Genomic DNA, 15,297 nt, shown 5'->3' with positions numbered 1-15,297 from the left:
ATGGAGAGAAAAATCCTCCACTCAGGACTTTTCTGTCTCCCAATTTTTGGCGGTTTCTGCTGCAGAGTCAGAGACTCCGGTGCAGAATGAACCTAGCCTGAGCGAGCGTAACAAAATATTATACCGCATCATCATACTATACATCAGCCCAGGCGATAGAGCTTTAAGACTGGTCAAGTCAGAGGAGATCTTACAGTAGCCTCCATGTTATCCTATGATATTAGAGATTTATAATGTATCTTAGGTTTATTGACATGGTCAGAATACCCCTTTATTTTTATTTATTTATTTTATGTAGATTGTGAGCCCCACATAGAGCTCACAATGTACATTTTTCCCTATCAGTATGTCTTTTTGGAATATGGGATGGAAATCCATGCAAACACGGGGAGAACATACAAACTCCTTGCAGATGGTTTTTTGCCCTTGGTGGGATTTGAACACCAGGACTCCAGCGCTGCAAGGCTGCAGTGCTAACCACTGAGCCACCATGTGGCCCCTTCAGAATACCCCTTATTATATTGTAGTGTTGCTACAGAAGTAACCATGTGATTGACAGCTACAGATGACATGACAGCCCTTAGCAGAATGCAGACATGCGCTATTACTCTGTAATGAATGGACAATCCGCACATTCATCCTCTGAGCGCTGCCACATTCCCCATACATGCAGCTTATGAATCTCTGACTGTCCTGTCATTTGTATTATTCTCTACCTGGAAATGAGAAATGATAATAATGTCATTATTCGTCCTGCTATATGACGCCATCATTGATACTGTACACGTCACGTCTAACACCACGTCTGTCTGTCCCCCATAGCACCGTATGTAAAGGTGTATCTCTTGGAAAATGGAGCCTGCATAGCCAAAAAGAAAACAAAAGTAGCAAGAAAAACGCTGGAGCCTTTATACCAGCAGCTGTTATCTTTTGAAGAATCACCGCAAGGAAAGGTCTTACAGGTAACCTGGCTTTTATCTACAGGGGGAGTGAAATTGAAGATTGAACCCCAACAATCATAAACTAGTGATATGGCATTGCTTCCCCATTAGCTTTCAGCAAGTAGATTTTTTAGTCTAAGGGACACTCCGCCAAAACTTAGTCTTGAAAATGGGCACTCGTTAGAACTTCACAACTGGATGTATTAACTTCTCTGTAAATGGCCACATGCACACCTGGCCCTAGGTTTTTGTGACACCCTTACCCCATCCTTTACCTATGCCACTGATTCATTCCCCAAATAACTTTTCCTGTCCAACCACGATAACCTTTTTACAAACAGTTTTCAATGGTCTAAAATAGGGCTGGGAAATTATCCGAAAAATAACCAAAACCGAACATCAAGCCGATTTTGTGCACATTCTGGTCCAAACTGGAACTGCTATTTTTACACTCTGGGGTGTCTTCAGAGGATAGTAAGCGGAGGACCTGCGGAGGAGAGAACACATTAAAAACAATGTTACTCAACTTCCCTGGGCTCCAGTGCTTGTCCCAGTCTTTGGGCCTTTTCTGGACTCCTGAGTGACATCATAGACATGAGCACATCACAGGCCTCAGTTATCTATGACGCTTCTCAGGAGGCCTGAAGAGGACCAGAACCAGCACTGGAGCCTGGGGGAGGTGAGTAACACAGAGTATAATAACAGCATTTCCAGTTCAGACGTGTTTCATCCAAATGAAACCGCAGGGTAAACTTGCAAAGTTTGCCCAACACATAGTCACCACCTGTATGACCCCCTGCTGACACTACCCTGGTACCAACCATTTCTCCATTGATAATATGACTGCAGTGGTCACATGTTGTGTAGACTTATCATTGCTGGTATCGGACTGGTGACAGCTCAGAAGGGAAGGCACATCAAGACCTTCCCAAAAAGATCAACCTATTAAACTCAGATAGTGGGACCATTGATAGGGAGTCAGACTTCTAGTTATTTTTGGCTGATGAGTCTCTTCTCTCTTTCCGCAGATAATTGTTTGGGGCGACTATGGACGTATGGATCACAAGTCATTTATGGGTGTAGCACAGATACTATTAGATGAACTGGACCTGTCCAATATGGTGATTGGATGGTTTAAACTGTTCCCCCCTTCCTCTCTAGTAGACCCAACGTTAGCTCCTTTAACCCGAAGAGCATCCCAGTCATCTCTGGAAAGTTCCACAGGACCTTCTTACGCTCGGTCATAGCACCTGTGAAAAACTGTTGTCTCTGCAACCAGCGTTTCAAAAAAACATAAAAAACAGAATCACAAGAAATCAAAATCTGACAGGTCGCACACCCTGGTAAACACTGCATGCTTAATGTTGTGTCCTCTGAGCCTGTTTCTAGGGATAAGGAGCGATCCTGTGTTCTCAGCGGAAGTTGCACACATTGTGCGCTATAGAAGGCTCTCAGGTGGAGTGGAGCTAACCAACAGGTTTGGAGATCGGTGAAGCTCAGTTCTAGTCGAATCTGAAGCCATGGATTACTGACACTAGAAAAAATAACGAAATGCTTCATGCAGCGAAAGTCATCGTCAGTGGCATATCACGTTGTTGCAAAATTTTCTTTTTCGTATTTGCCCCCTCCAAAGACTGGGACCCCACCGGTTCTACGTAAGCGGCGAGACGGTGGAAGAAGATGACGTAAGACAGACCACCAGTGTTATTCAGGATGAAACATCCGTGGAAGTTCACATGGGCCCAGTTGGCTTCTAATATCATCCAAGGAATCCATTTCTCCGGGGAAGATTTTTCGTCCGTGGTTATTCCATAATTAAAAAGAACTAAACTTTTTTTTTTTTTGTCTTCTTAATTTATTTTATTATTATTATTTTATTTTTTTAATTCATTTTGCATGGACACGGAATCGAAATTGAACACTGAAATTATTTTCTTTGGGCTGCAAAACTTGCAAAAAACAAAAAGGAAAAAAAAAAAAAATTGACCGAAAAAAAAAAAGATACAGCCATTTTCGACAGTTTGTATTCTTTTTAAAACAAAAAAAAAGAGCAAAAATTTCACTAGTGCATGGTTTTAAAAAAAAAAAAAAGGGGGAGAGAATGCAACAGCGTGAAAACAAAAGACGAACCACGTCTTACCATTCTTAAAAAACAAAAACAGCAAAAAAAAAAATAACGATAAAAATAAAAAAAAAACAACAATCTCGGTCTGTGTTTTGGCAGACGTCTATTAAAAAAAAACGGTGAATCAAAAAAAATCTTTCTAGCAAATATTAAAAAAAAAACATTCTCTTTATGTGACAAGAAATAAATGTAACATATACAATTTATTTAAATGTGAAAGGTACAAGCCTTGTAAAGTTTAACATGATGTGCAAATTGTACATGTCTTCTCATGTCTTCTCCCACCGGTCCCGATTTTTTGCATTGTGTCCTTCAGTCCCACGTATCTCCCAAGATCTCTTTTTCTGATTCCGTCGTTTCGGGTTTGTTAATGGCGCACACCTTTAACTCCTCAACCCCCAGGACCCCGCCCCATCGTGTGCCATGACTGCTCCTTTAGCCTTTGTTCGAAAGAAGGTTTTTGCAGAATTTTTACCCTGCGTTCTTGAATTCTTTAACACAAAAAAAAACCTAGTTTGACCTGGCGAGAATGGAAGCGTCCAGCCTTCCTGGCTTCCATTGCATAGCAACCTTTCTTTATTTCAAGCATGTTGAAAACTCTTTTTGCAACATGGCTTGAGGATACCTAAGGTAATTCAGCATGTCTTTGATATAGAAGATATTTGAACTTTTTTGCAGTATCTTGTACAGTGCATGGTAACTATTTTTTTCACCATCTAATTGAGTCTTAATGGGAAAAAAATAAATATGACGATTAACGTGGCCATTTTCGGAAAACAAAAAAACAAAACCTCTTTCAATCCTTTGTCAGCACCGAGCATTGTTATCTTGAGGGTTCAAACTGAAAATTCCTACCATGGAACATTATAGTATCCACTATTTTTAAAGAACGGACGCCCTTTTTTGCACTTTGTCAGAGTTCTGTATCATACCAGGTGACGTTTTTACTTGCGCTTTAATTTTCAGTGCTACGAAGGTCGAACTTTTCAGACGCTTTGTTACTAAGGACAGTTCACTCGGTGTCTCAGGCCGCAAGCGACTCACCGGCCGGCCGGCCGATGGCACTCCTAACGTTTAAGTAATAACAGTGAGGTTGTTATAGAATATATATATATATATATATTAATATATAGAACATTTGTCCACCGGGGCTCTGGCTGCCATATTTGTGGACCCACAATCTTGGGAACACAACTGTTGAGTTCTGTAGGACATCCCTGTTCATTCCCCCTCCTAAGATGGATACCAAAAATATGTGTTTTGGGTGTGTTGAGCGTATTGCAACTTGAAAAAGTCTATATTTCGCCGGCTCGTACCGAGGAAATAGGATATTGCCTTTTTTTTTTTTTTTTTTCCTATTTTCCCAAATTTTTAGGTAGCCTGTGGTTCTCCAGCACTTGTGCGACTAGACGTCCCAGAATACCAGCCATAGGGTGTCGCGGCATATGGAGACGTATAGTTCGGCATGTGCTGGGGAGTCATAGTATCTCTACCTCCTCCCATAATGAACAATGGCGTGACATAAAATGCACATAAAATTTTTTTTTTCTTTTATGTGCATATACTGTAAATTGTTTATATGCGGACATACGGTATACTTACATGTAAGTTTGTGTTTACGTACACAAATGTGAATAGGCATATTTATATATGTGTTTATGCATAAGAATGTGTGTATATGAAGATACACATCCGTAAGCACACACATAGACAGCAATGACAATGGGTATATGAATGTGACGGCTCATGGAAGAATATTAGTAGTCAATGTTACCCCCATTACCCTCCTCTCCCCGTCCCCACCGGTATCAATCGAAAAATATCGTAGGCCTCAATATCCAGACTGCCTGGTAGGCCTCGTCACCCATAGCAGCCAATCAGGGCTCAGCTTTTATTTCAAGCTGCTATGGAAAAAATTGTATACTGAGCTCTGATTGGTCGCTCTGGGCTAACAAGGCTTTGGTCACCCCCCCCAATATGCCTTCTAAATTGACGTAGTTGTATATCGATAAGGTAGATAGATTACCAAACGTGATATGAATTATGGAGTCTATAATGGTAATATAGATGGCTGTGAACCAGCAAAATGAATATTATATATATAAATATATCTCTATATCTATATATATAATCAGTACCATCTACAGTATCATCATATCATAAATAACAACGATAAAAAAAAAAATTCTGGTATTGAAAATGCAGTGTAATATGTTATTTTCTGAAAATAATTTAAAAAAAAAATCCCAAGATACATTTTTTTCTTTCTAATTTTTATAGGGAGAACAAGACCGTATATAAGATTTGTACATAAGTATCATTATGCAGTATTTATTTTAAAGATAAAAAAAAAAAATTGATGTATTTTTTTTTTTTTGTTTTTGTTTTTTTTTTTAATTTCACATGATGTCTGCAGCTGTGCCCATGGTATAGTCATGTATTCGCACTATCCCGGTGACTACTGCAGTCTTGTACATAGTACGTTTTAAAAGCAAGAGGAATTTACAGTTGAGTGAGACGGCGGATTAGCCTTGCAAATGAGCACCAACTAATGTAAAGCATATTAACTACGATGGTGGTATTTAACACTTTAAATAAAACATTTTCTTTACACTTTTTGGATCATGATGTTTTTCTTTTCGTGAGTTTGACGTCTTGTGAACGAGGAATTAACGTTACGGATCGCTAAGGCTGTGCCGGAGAATCCACCAGAAATCGGCGCAGTGAAAGCTCTGCTCGGAGGACTTTACTCTGCGCTCATTCCTATTAGTCCAGCTCTATGTCAGGGACCCGAATGACAGAGACCGGCACAGATGTGGACCTAGGCTGAACAGTACACTGGAGGGTCATGGATTAAATCACAATACGAGGGACAGTAAAAAGTTATGTAGAATTCACGGGGCAACACGGTGGCTCAGTGGTTAGCACTGCAGCCTTGCAGCACTGAAGTCCTGGGTTCAAATCCCGCCAGGAACAACATCTGCAAGGAGTTTGTATGTTCTCCCCGTGTTTGCATGGATTTCCTCCCATGCTACAAAGACATACTGATAGGGAAAAATGCTCTATGTGGGGCTCACAATCTACAAAAAAAAAGAATTTAGAATTCAGAAAAGACCAATTCAAAATTTTACGACAGCCCCCCTTCTTTTCGATACACTTTGGCTTTTAGGCTGAGCTGCGAGTCACAAATCCACCGCTGTCTTCACCTCTTGATCCACTGTCACTCATCTAGCCAACAGAATCGTTCACATGCACGCTCAACGTTATCATCAGTTGTGGACAGCATCGGCTCCTTCTTCATGGCGGACACTTGTGCGACCTTCCATGAACTTCTCTATCCATTTATAGACACTTCTTCACCATATACACTTTCTTCATACTGTGGACAAACGTTTTGATAAATATCGGCACCAGACACGAACGAATAACGAATCACTGTCACCACTCTTATTTCGTGCAAATCACAAGTGGGGCAGCCATTTTTTGGTGGACACAAATGGACTGACATAACACATTCAGACCTGGACAGCAGTGACTGGAGAAACAGAGCCTTTGTACGGAAAGGACTCATACACACTACTGTAACACTGTCATACAGCGCCCAAAATATCTCTGTAATTCACCATGGACACCATGGAGTCCCTAGAGCTCCGTACTAGTGAGCCATTGAGTGTTGTGTACGGAGTGCTTAGGATTCATACACATGGCCATATTGCCGTACACTATAGATCTCCCATTAAAGTACATTACAGTATTAGCATATATTCCGATTTCAGGTTATTTTGGGTTGGTTTCCATACAAACTCAACAGCCACCGATAAAGGAACTTTTTTGCAATGACTGCTTAGTAGAGTGGTGGTGGCTGAAGAAGACTTACAGTGAGGTAGACACTAGACAAGACTTGTACTAGTCCTCTTGTGAAACTTTTGGTAGCCGCAATCTGCTGTTCAGTTGCCTCAATAATGGCAGCAGATGTTTCAGATGTATTATTATCCTACACTTGGCTACACAGTATATTCACAGCGGTGCCATATTGCACGGCTTATGCAGTAGAGTAGGACACATTTACTAACACAATAATATGGCATATATGTGAAATTGCTCAAATAGCAGTAACCAAAAAATCCAGCAACAATTCCTATAACAAGCTGATCACGGGGCGTTTTGCTGCTGGAAATCCCTGTGATCAGTTGTGATCTATTTGGGAATCCTACAACATTTGCTAAAAGGGCCGCCATAGGAGAAAAGAAGTTCCCAAAAAAAAAAAAAATGTGCCCAGATGTTTCAGGTCCTCCAGAGACCGACTCTTTGTACCCATAGTGGTGATCCTGAGCAGGGGACCCTTTCTGTTAATGCCCCATTTTAAATTGTGGTCAGCTTATTATTAGGGTTGAGCCTAAAAATCAAAATCGATTTTAAAATCCGATTTCCGATCATTTTCCAGCCGATCTCAATCCCGATCTCGATCGTGAAATATGCTCAATCAAATCCGATCTTTTCCGATCCCGATCCTTAATCCTAATCAATGCTTCTCTATGGGAAAAGTCACTTTTAGGGTTGAGCCGATCTTGAGTTCCGATCGGGTCGGAATTCCGATCGTGATCGTGAAATTTACTCGATCGCCGATCGGAATCCGATCTTTTCCAATCCCGATCGCTCAACCCTATTTATTATGCAAGGAAAAGTGTCTTATAATAAAGATATGGAGCCAAACTATCCCATAAGTTTTTGCCAGTAGAATTGGTTATTCCAACCACAACAGGCTGTGACTTCTATGGCCCAACTCCTGGTCGTAGGCTATGTAGTCATCTTCTTCCTTATGTCATGGCCACTGCAACGGTCACATACACTCCTGTCCTTACTAACATATGATATCAAAAACCTCAAAATGAGTACAAAATATTTTCTCTATGGCATCCTACTGTTTTCTTTAACCATATGCCGACCGCCTGTTAACCATAGATCTGGGTTGTCGTCATCTGACTCTGCAATGCAAGGAAAAAAATATGCAAAAATAAAACTGACATAAAAATTATTTTAAAAACCCAAATAAAAACAAATGTATAGACCTCAAAACCAAAAAATTTGCAAGCCAAGGAAAAAGGCCAAATATCACATGTTGTGGCCACCAGGGGGTGCTATGGTGCTTTGTCGCAGCAGTAGTGACATGCTATAGGCTGTATTTGCCCCCCTTGCTGCCTGATGTAAACCTTACAATGGATTTCCAGGTAGCGTGCATACATTTTGCTGTAATTTTCAGGCGTTTATTTCCCGTAGTAACATCACGTTCCATTAGATGATATTTACATTCCATCAATGGTTGACACACACAATAGCGGCTTTGTGTTGTGCTGAATGTAGGAACATGCAGAACTGTAGGTGAATGGGTTTATAGGCTCTGAAATATCTACTATTAAATAAAATGAATGGAAATTGTATGGCAGATCCCAGACGCGGTAACATGCGGCTCTAACACAAGGAGGGAAATTGCTGCAAATGGAAAATGAGGTTTAATGTAGTGATCTGGGGCTGGTGCAAGAGGATGTCTGCGCTTATAGTACGGTATTTACGGTACACGGCAGGGTATAGAAAGGGCAAACTGTCAATCATTGAACCCGACCACTAGGGGAGATTCAGGGGGTAACTGTGAAGTGTTCAGGTCACTATAGGGCACCTCTAATGCTTCTCATACAGTAGACTAACATAGTATAAGAATCCTTCCAGTGTAGTTATTATGGCAATCAGGCTCATCCACTATAGATCCACATACATAATATGTTACAGTATGTCGGACAGTTATATACACTCACCGGCCACTTTATTAGGTACACCATGCTAGTAAGGGGTTGGACCCCCTTTTGCCTTCAGAACTGCCTCAATTCTTCGTGGCATAGATTCAGCAAGGTGCTGGAAGCATTCCTCAGAGATTTTGGTCCATATTGACATGATGGCATCACACAGTTGCCGCAGATTTGTCGGCTGCACATCCATGATGCGAATCTCCCGTTCCACCACATCCCAAAGATGCTCTATTGGATTGAGATCTGGTGACTGTGGAGGCCATTGGAGTACAGTGAACTCATTGTCATGTTCAAGAAACCAGTCTGAGATGATTCCAGCTTTATGACATGGCGCATTATCCTGCTGAAAGTAGCCATCAGATGTTGGGTACATTGTGGTCATAAAGGGATGGACATGGTCAGCAACAATACTCAGGTAGGCTTTGGCGTTGCAACGATGCTCAATTGGTACCAAGGGGCCCAAAGAGTGCCAAGAAAATATTCCCCACACCATGACACCACCACCACCAGCCTGAACCGTTGATACAAGGCAGGATGGATCCATGCTTTCATGTTGTTGACGCCAAATTCTGACCCTACCATCCGAATGTCGCAGCAGAAATCGAGACTCATCAGACCAGGCAACGTTTTTCCAATCTTCAATTGTCCAATTTCGATGAGCTTGTGCAAATTGTAGCCTCAGTTTCCTGTTCTTAGCTGAAAGGAGTGGCACCCGGTGTGGTCTTCTGCTGCTGTAGCCCATCTGCCTCAAAGTTCGACGTACTGTGCGGCGTTCAGAGATGCTCTTCTGGCTACCTTGGTTGTAACGGGTGGCTATTTGAGTCACTGTTGCCTTTCTATCAGCTCGAACCAGTCTGGCCATTCTCCTCTGACCTCTGGCATCAACAACGCATTTCCGCCCACAGAACTGCCGCTCACTGGATGTTTTTTCTTTTTCGGACCATTCTCTGTAAACCCTAGAGATGGTTGTGCGTGAAAATCCCAGTAGATCAGCAGTTTCTGAAATACTCAGACCAGCCCTTCTGGCACCAACAACCATGCCACGTTCAAAGGCACTCAAATCACCTTTCTTCCCCATACTGATGCTCGGTTTGAACTGCAGGAGATTGTCTTGACCATGTCTACATGCCTAAATGCACTGAGTTGCCGCCATGTGATTGGCTGATTAGAAATTAAGTGTTAACGAGCAGTTGGACAGGTGTACCTAATAAAGTGGCCGGTGAGTGTATGTTCTTCACAGAGTCTAGTAAATATAGGTTTAATGTGGAAACAGAAGTGTATCTCTGATAGCGCCTCCTACTGTAGGTACAGAAATGGAGCGTTACGTGTATTAAATTAATGTAAATGTGGTCAACTGCTATTTGCAAATTATCACAACAGTGACGCCATGGGTGTAACTAGCAAAGACTGGACCACATACCAAACTTTTGACTTAGGGCCCCCCATGACATAACGCCATCTTTCCTAACTCCTCCACACAGTATTATGTCCCATACTAGCCCCTGCACACAGTATAATGTCATATAGCGGCCCCTGCACACAATATAATGTCATAGAGCGGCCTACATACAGTATAATGTCCCATTGCAGCCCCCAAAATGTTGGATTCAGCAGAAGGTACAATGTGGTGATGTAGAAGAGCCCTTAAAGATTCCGCAGTTGGAAAGTAATCTTTTTATGGCCTATCCTTCAGCCATGAATATCTAATTGGTGAGGGTCTGACAGGCGGCCCCCACATGGATCAGCTGTTCGTGGCCTCTTCTGGAAGCAGTTGTCTCTCTGTCCTGTGTCATGGCCGGGCACTGTCACTGTAGCTCAGATCCCATTGACTGCAGTAAATGGTTTAGAGGAGGTTGTGACTGTAGTAGACTCCCTGTAATATACATAGATGAGCCCAAGGGAACATTTACAGGGGGTTCTTGTAATCCAAAAGATTTCCAATTACCTGGAATTAACAGAAGCTGGCCATATCACGGTAGGCTTATACTAGCATCACCTAACCATCTGTTATGCAGAGAGATAAGGATCAGTAGTAATGCTAGGCTCACACCTACATTCGGCTTTCCATTATTTGGGTTCCCATTCTTCAAGTGAATTTGTGGACGGAGGCTGAGTGCTTGTGTAACTTAGGACTTAGAGTTCATTCCGCACATCCTTTTTACCTGGACATATAAGCCACTGTGAGAAATTTCTGGAAAGAACGTTCACCTCTCTCCTCATTCAGGACATATTCATGTTCAGCCAAGCCAAGTGTGCATGTGTATGGGTGCAGTCAGTGGACTACTAAGTTTTAAGCTGACATCTATCTAATGTGTATGTCCATCTTTATATCTAAATTTACCTACAGAGACAAGGAAACGCTGAGGAGTCTGCCACAGGTTTAGGAGAAGATTCTGCTCCCAAAATCCATGGCGGACTCTGACCGGAATCTACCTCCCATTGTTTCCAATAAAAGTCAGAGATCACTCATCAATCCTCTACCTACGACCCCTGTGTCCGTACCACCCAGGGCGCTCAAGTACACCTACCCCTTGATGTAGCGGCCACCTTCCAAGACTACTAGGCCTCCTTGTTCCGCGATCGCCTTCGCTCTTACCTCTCCCCATCGGGTCTCCTGTCGCTGTCCCCAGAAGACTTGGAGAACTTAAAATCTCCCATCGGGGAAGAGGAGATATCTGTAGCAATCTCCAGCATGGCCGCAGGTAAGGCCCCGGGCCCCGATGGCCTTACCCTGGCCCTGAATTCTGACCCCGACTAATGAAAGTCTTCAGCTCCCTCACCAATGGCTTGTCCCTCTGTCGAGACTCCTTGCGAGCACATATCGCGGTCATCCCAAGCCGGGGAAAGACCCACTCCTCTGCCCTAGTTACAGCCCATATCGCTAATTAATATAGATCTCAAAATCCTGGCCAAGATCCTGGCGACCCGCCTATCCCCCCTACTTGGAGACATTAAACACCCAGACCAGGATGGTTTCCTGCCTGGCCATGAGGCTCGAGACAACACCACCAAAGCCATCAATCTCCTGTATGGGGCTAAGCTCTCAAACACACCTCCCATGCTTCTCTCTAGAGATGCCAAGAAAGACTTTGAAAGGTTTATTTGGCAATTCATGGAAGATACCCTACTACATATTGGACTCCGGGAACACATGATGAACTGGATTATGGCCCTGTACTCACTCCCCACAGCGATGGTCAGGGTGAACGGGCTGCTATCCCAGCCCTTCCCAATTATAAACGGTACCAGACAAGGATGCCCATTGTCGCCTCTCATCTTTGTCCTGACACTTGAACCCTTCCTTCACCACATCCGAGCCGACCCAAACATCTCAGGTGTGGCCCACTCTGCCCGCCTATATAAGGTAGCGGCATATGCGGACGACTTGCTGTTCTTTCTCTCCTCCCCCCACGTTTCCCATCTGGCCCTAATGTCAGCCTTCCAGGAATACTCGATGGTCTCGCACTTTAAGGCTGTATTCACACAGAGTAACGCCAGGCATTTTTTGTGTGCTTTTTGCACATAGCGCCGCGTTAACGCCGCGTAGCGCTGCGTTAACGCGGCGTTAACGCGGCGCTATGTGCAAAAAGCACACAAAAAACGCCTGGCGTTACTCTGTGTGAATACAGCCTAAGATTAATTTCTCGAAATCGGAGGCCCTTAATGTGACTCTCTCCCCCTCCCAGGCCACGTCCCTGAGTCAGTCCTTTCCTTTCCACTGGACACCCTCTTCCCTTAAGTATTTGGGGGTACATCTCACTCCAGACCCAAAAGACCTCTTTCGCTGCAAATTTCCCCCACTACTGACCTCTATCAGAGCCGACTGCAACCGATGGTCCACTGGCGCCTTTACTTGGTCCGGGAGGTGCACCATCTTCAAGATGAACATCTTGCCTTGTCTCCTTTACCTCATGCAGATGCTTCCCATCCACATCCCCATGCCCTTTCTCAGGTCTCTCACCTCCACCCAACTACAGTTTATCTGGTCAGGCAGGCCTGCTCGAGTGGGTAAAGCCCTTCTCTTCCGCCCCAAAAACTGTGGTGGACTATCTCTTCCAGACCTGAAATCCTACTACTTGGACACCCACCTGGCACGAGTTGTGGACTAGTGCAGACACTCAGTGTCTAAGCCCTGGGTTTACATTGAGCAGGCATTCTCCCCAATCCCACTGCAGGTTGCCCCATGGTTAAACTCTTCCACTTTATCGTCCCTCTTTCCACATCCAACCATTGGTCCCACGCTCCGGATCTACTCTAGAGGCCTTGTTCGCTCCACCCTTCTTCCCAAAGACTCCCCCTTTTTTCCAGTACTAGGCAACCCTGACTTTACACCTTGACTAGTCGACTGCATCTTCCGCAACTGGCGCCGGAATACGCGGATAGAATATGCTCCTGGGCCCTAAAGCCGCTCCTGATTTGCCTCCATTGGACACATGGCGGGAGATGCAGCTCCGCCACTTCCTGCACTCTCTCTCCCCCACCCCACGGAACCTACCCCCTCAGAGAGGATCTGTGTCGGAAACAACTCCTGATTGAGCCCCCGGAGGACTTTGTCCCTCCATTAATGCTTAGGTGGGAATCTGATCGTTCCCTCTCCCTTTCCCAGGACCAGCGAAGACGTATCTTCTTCCTCTCTCATGCTTCCTCTATCAGCTCCCGCTACCAGGAGGCCAACTACAAAATCCTATCCCACTGGTATAGGGTCCCCACGAGAATAAAGGCTATGTTTCCCCAGACCTCCCCTCTATGTTGGAGATGTGGCAAAGAAGAAGGCACCATGCTCCATATTTTCTGGTCTTGTCCCGTCCTGTCATCCTTTTGGGAAGGGGTCAAACGGATCACCCTCCAACTCACTGAGACCTCTCACCACTTGGGCCCTGCTCTGTTTCTCCTCAACCACTGTGAGTCTCCTGTAAAAGTCTTCAAACACTCCTTGCTCCGATTTTTGGCCCTCGCTGCCCGGGCATGTATCCTGCTTTTCTGGAACCGAGTTGAACCTCCCTCTCTCTCCCTCTGGATTTCGAAGGTTAACGAGATAATGGGCATGGAGAACCTCTCCTCCTTCCTGCATGGCACAACGGAGGCGACTACCAAAACCTGGTTTAACTGGTTTGCCTTTCAGCAATCTGGAGAGTATCGGACGCTTCTGGGCTCTGATCCTCCTCAGATTGACACTACTCCAGCACACCACAGTCACCTGGATACAGGTCTCTTTTAATCCCCCGCCCCCCCCCCCCCGGGTTGGGATTCGAGTGACCTGGCGGACCTGTCTCTTACCCCCCCCCCCCCCCACTACTGTGTATGTTTCCCCCCCCCCCCCTTTTTTTTTTCTCTCCTTCTACTTCCCTCTTTTTTCTTTTTTCTTTTATTTTACTCCTTCCATTCTCCTCTCTCCCTCCTTCTCGCCCTCCTTTCCTTTCCTCACTGTCCCTTATTGTTTATTAGACTTGCTTTAGGATGGTTATTTTTTTTCCCCTTGCAAAATCTTTAATAAAAATTCTGAATTAAAAAAAAAAAAAAAAAAAAAAAAAGAGTCAGAGATCACTGCAGGACATGGAAACAAATCTGCATCCTGCTCGATCTTGCCGCAGATTTGGAAGTCCCTGCCAGATAGGCCCATTCATTTTGGCCCGATCAGCAGAGGAGAGCTGCAACGGTGAGGTAATGCCCTACATCAGCATCCATCACGGCAATACCACGGACCAATATGGTGGTGGAAAATGAAAAGGAATTTCTCTTCTTTTCTGCCATGTGAGCTTAACCTAAAAGATCTGAAAACTGCCGATTCCCTATTAACCTATTATGATATCTATAGAGCCAGGGTAAAGAGAAAAGTCGGCTGAAACTGTCAATTTTGGCGCCACTGGCCAACTATCTCACGGGTATGAGGACAGTGTTGAATTTCGACATGCAATCTTTTTGTTCCTAAGGAAGATAAGCTACCATCATAGCCAATTCATGCACACTTGGTCAAATTTCTCATGCTAGTGTACGGTCAGAAGGAATATCTGTCAGCTGAGTGTATGGTGGGCAGCTATCAAAGGGCTATGGGCAAGTCATGGCCTGGGATCCATTGCAGCTCCTCCAGAGACATCACAATGACTATAGTCAATATTGTAAAAAAAATTTCTAAAATCTCACACTAGGAGTTGTAGTCCTTTACTTTTTTGGAAGTTGTGACTCAGCTTTTTGGTCAATTGTACTTCTCTATTTTGTAGCAATAATGAACTTCCTATTACTACAAGAATATGGGTTATACTTGAGAACTTCACGATGACTCACTTCTGATCACTGGCCATAGATCACAGCTCGGTCTACACACAGGCCCCAGGACTGAAACTAACACTCAGTTTAGTGGAAATCTAAATTTATTTATAAGAATTCTTGGTTAATCTTTTTGTTTTGTTTTCTTCATCTTGGGTTCTTTTTG

General features: G+C 43.8%; 1 protein-coding gene across 42 annotated transcripts in view; it reads left to right on the top strand.

Annotated features, from left to right (window-relative positions):
- Window positions 1–2,730, top strand: part of RIMS2 (regulating synaptic membrane exocytosis 2) — a 478,194-nt gene extending 475,464 nt beyond the window's left edge. For all 42 annotated transcript variants that reach the window (XM_075270181.1, XM_075270178.1, XM_075270180.1 and 39 more), the window contains 2 exons: window positions 823–962; window positions 1,970–2,730. In XM_075270181.1, the coding sequence (XP_075126282.1) occupies window positions 823–962; window positions 1,970–2,188 (359 nt within the window). In that variant the 3' untranslated portion in view covers window positions 2,189–2,730. The remainder of the gene's footprint in view (window positions 1–822; window positions 963–1,969) is intronic.
- The last annotated feature ends 12,567 nt before the right edge of the window (window positions 2,731–15,297 follow it).

Source organism: Leptodactylus fuscus, chromosome 4 (genome assembly GCF_031893055.1).
Source record: "Leptodactylus fuscus isolate aLepFus1 chromosome 4, aLepFus1.hap2, whole genome shotgun sequence".
Taxonomy (NCBI): Eukaryota; Metazoa; Chordata; class Amphibia; order Anura; family Leptodactylidae; genus Leptodactylus; species Leptodactylus fuscus.
Note: the sequence above shows the minus strand (reverse complement) of the source record. Positions and strands in the feature narration are given on the sequence as shown.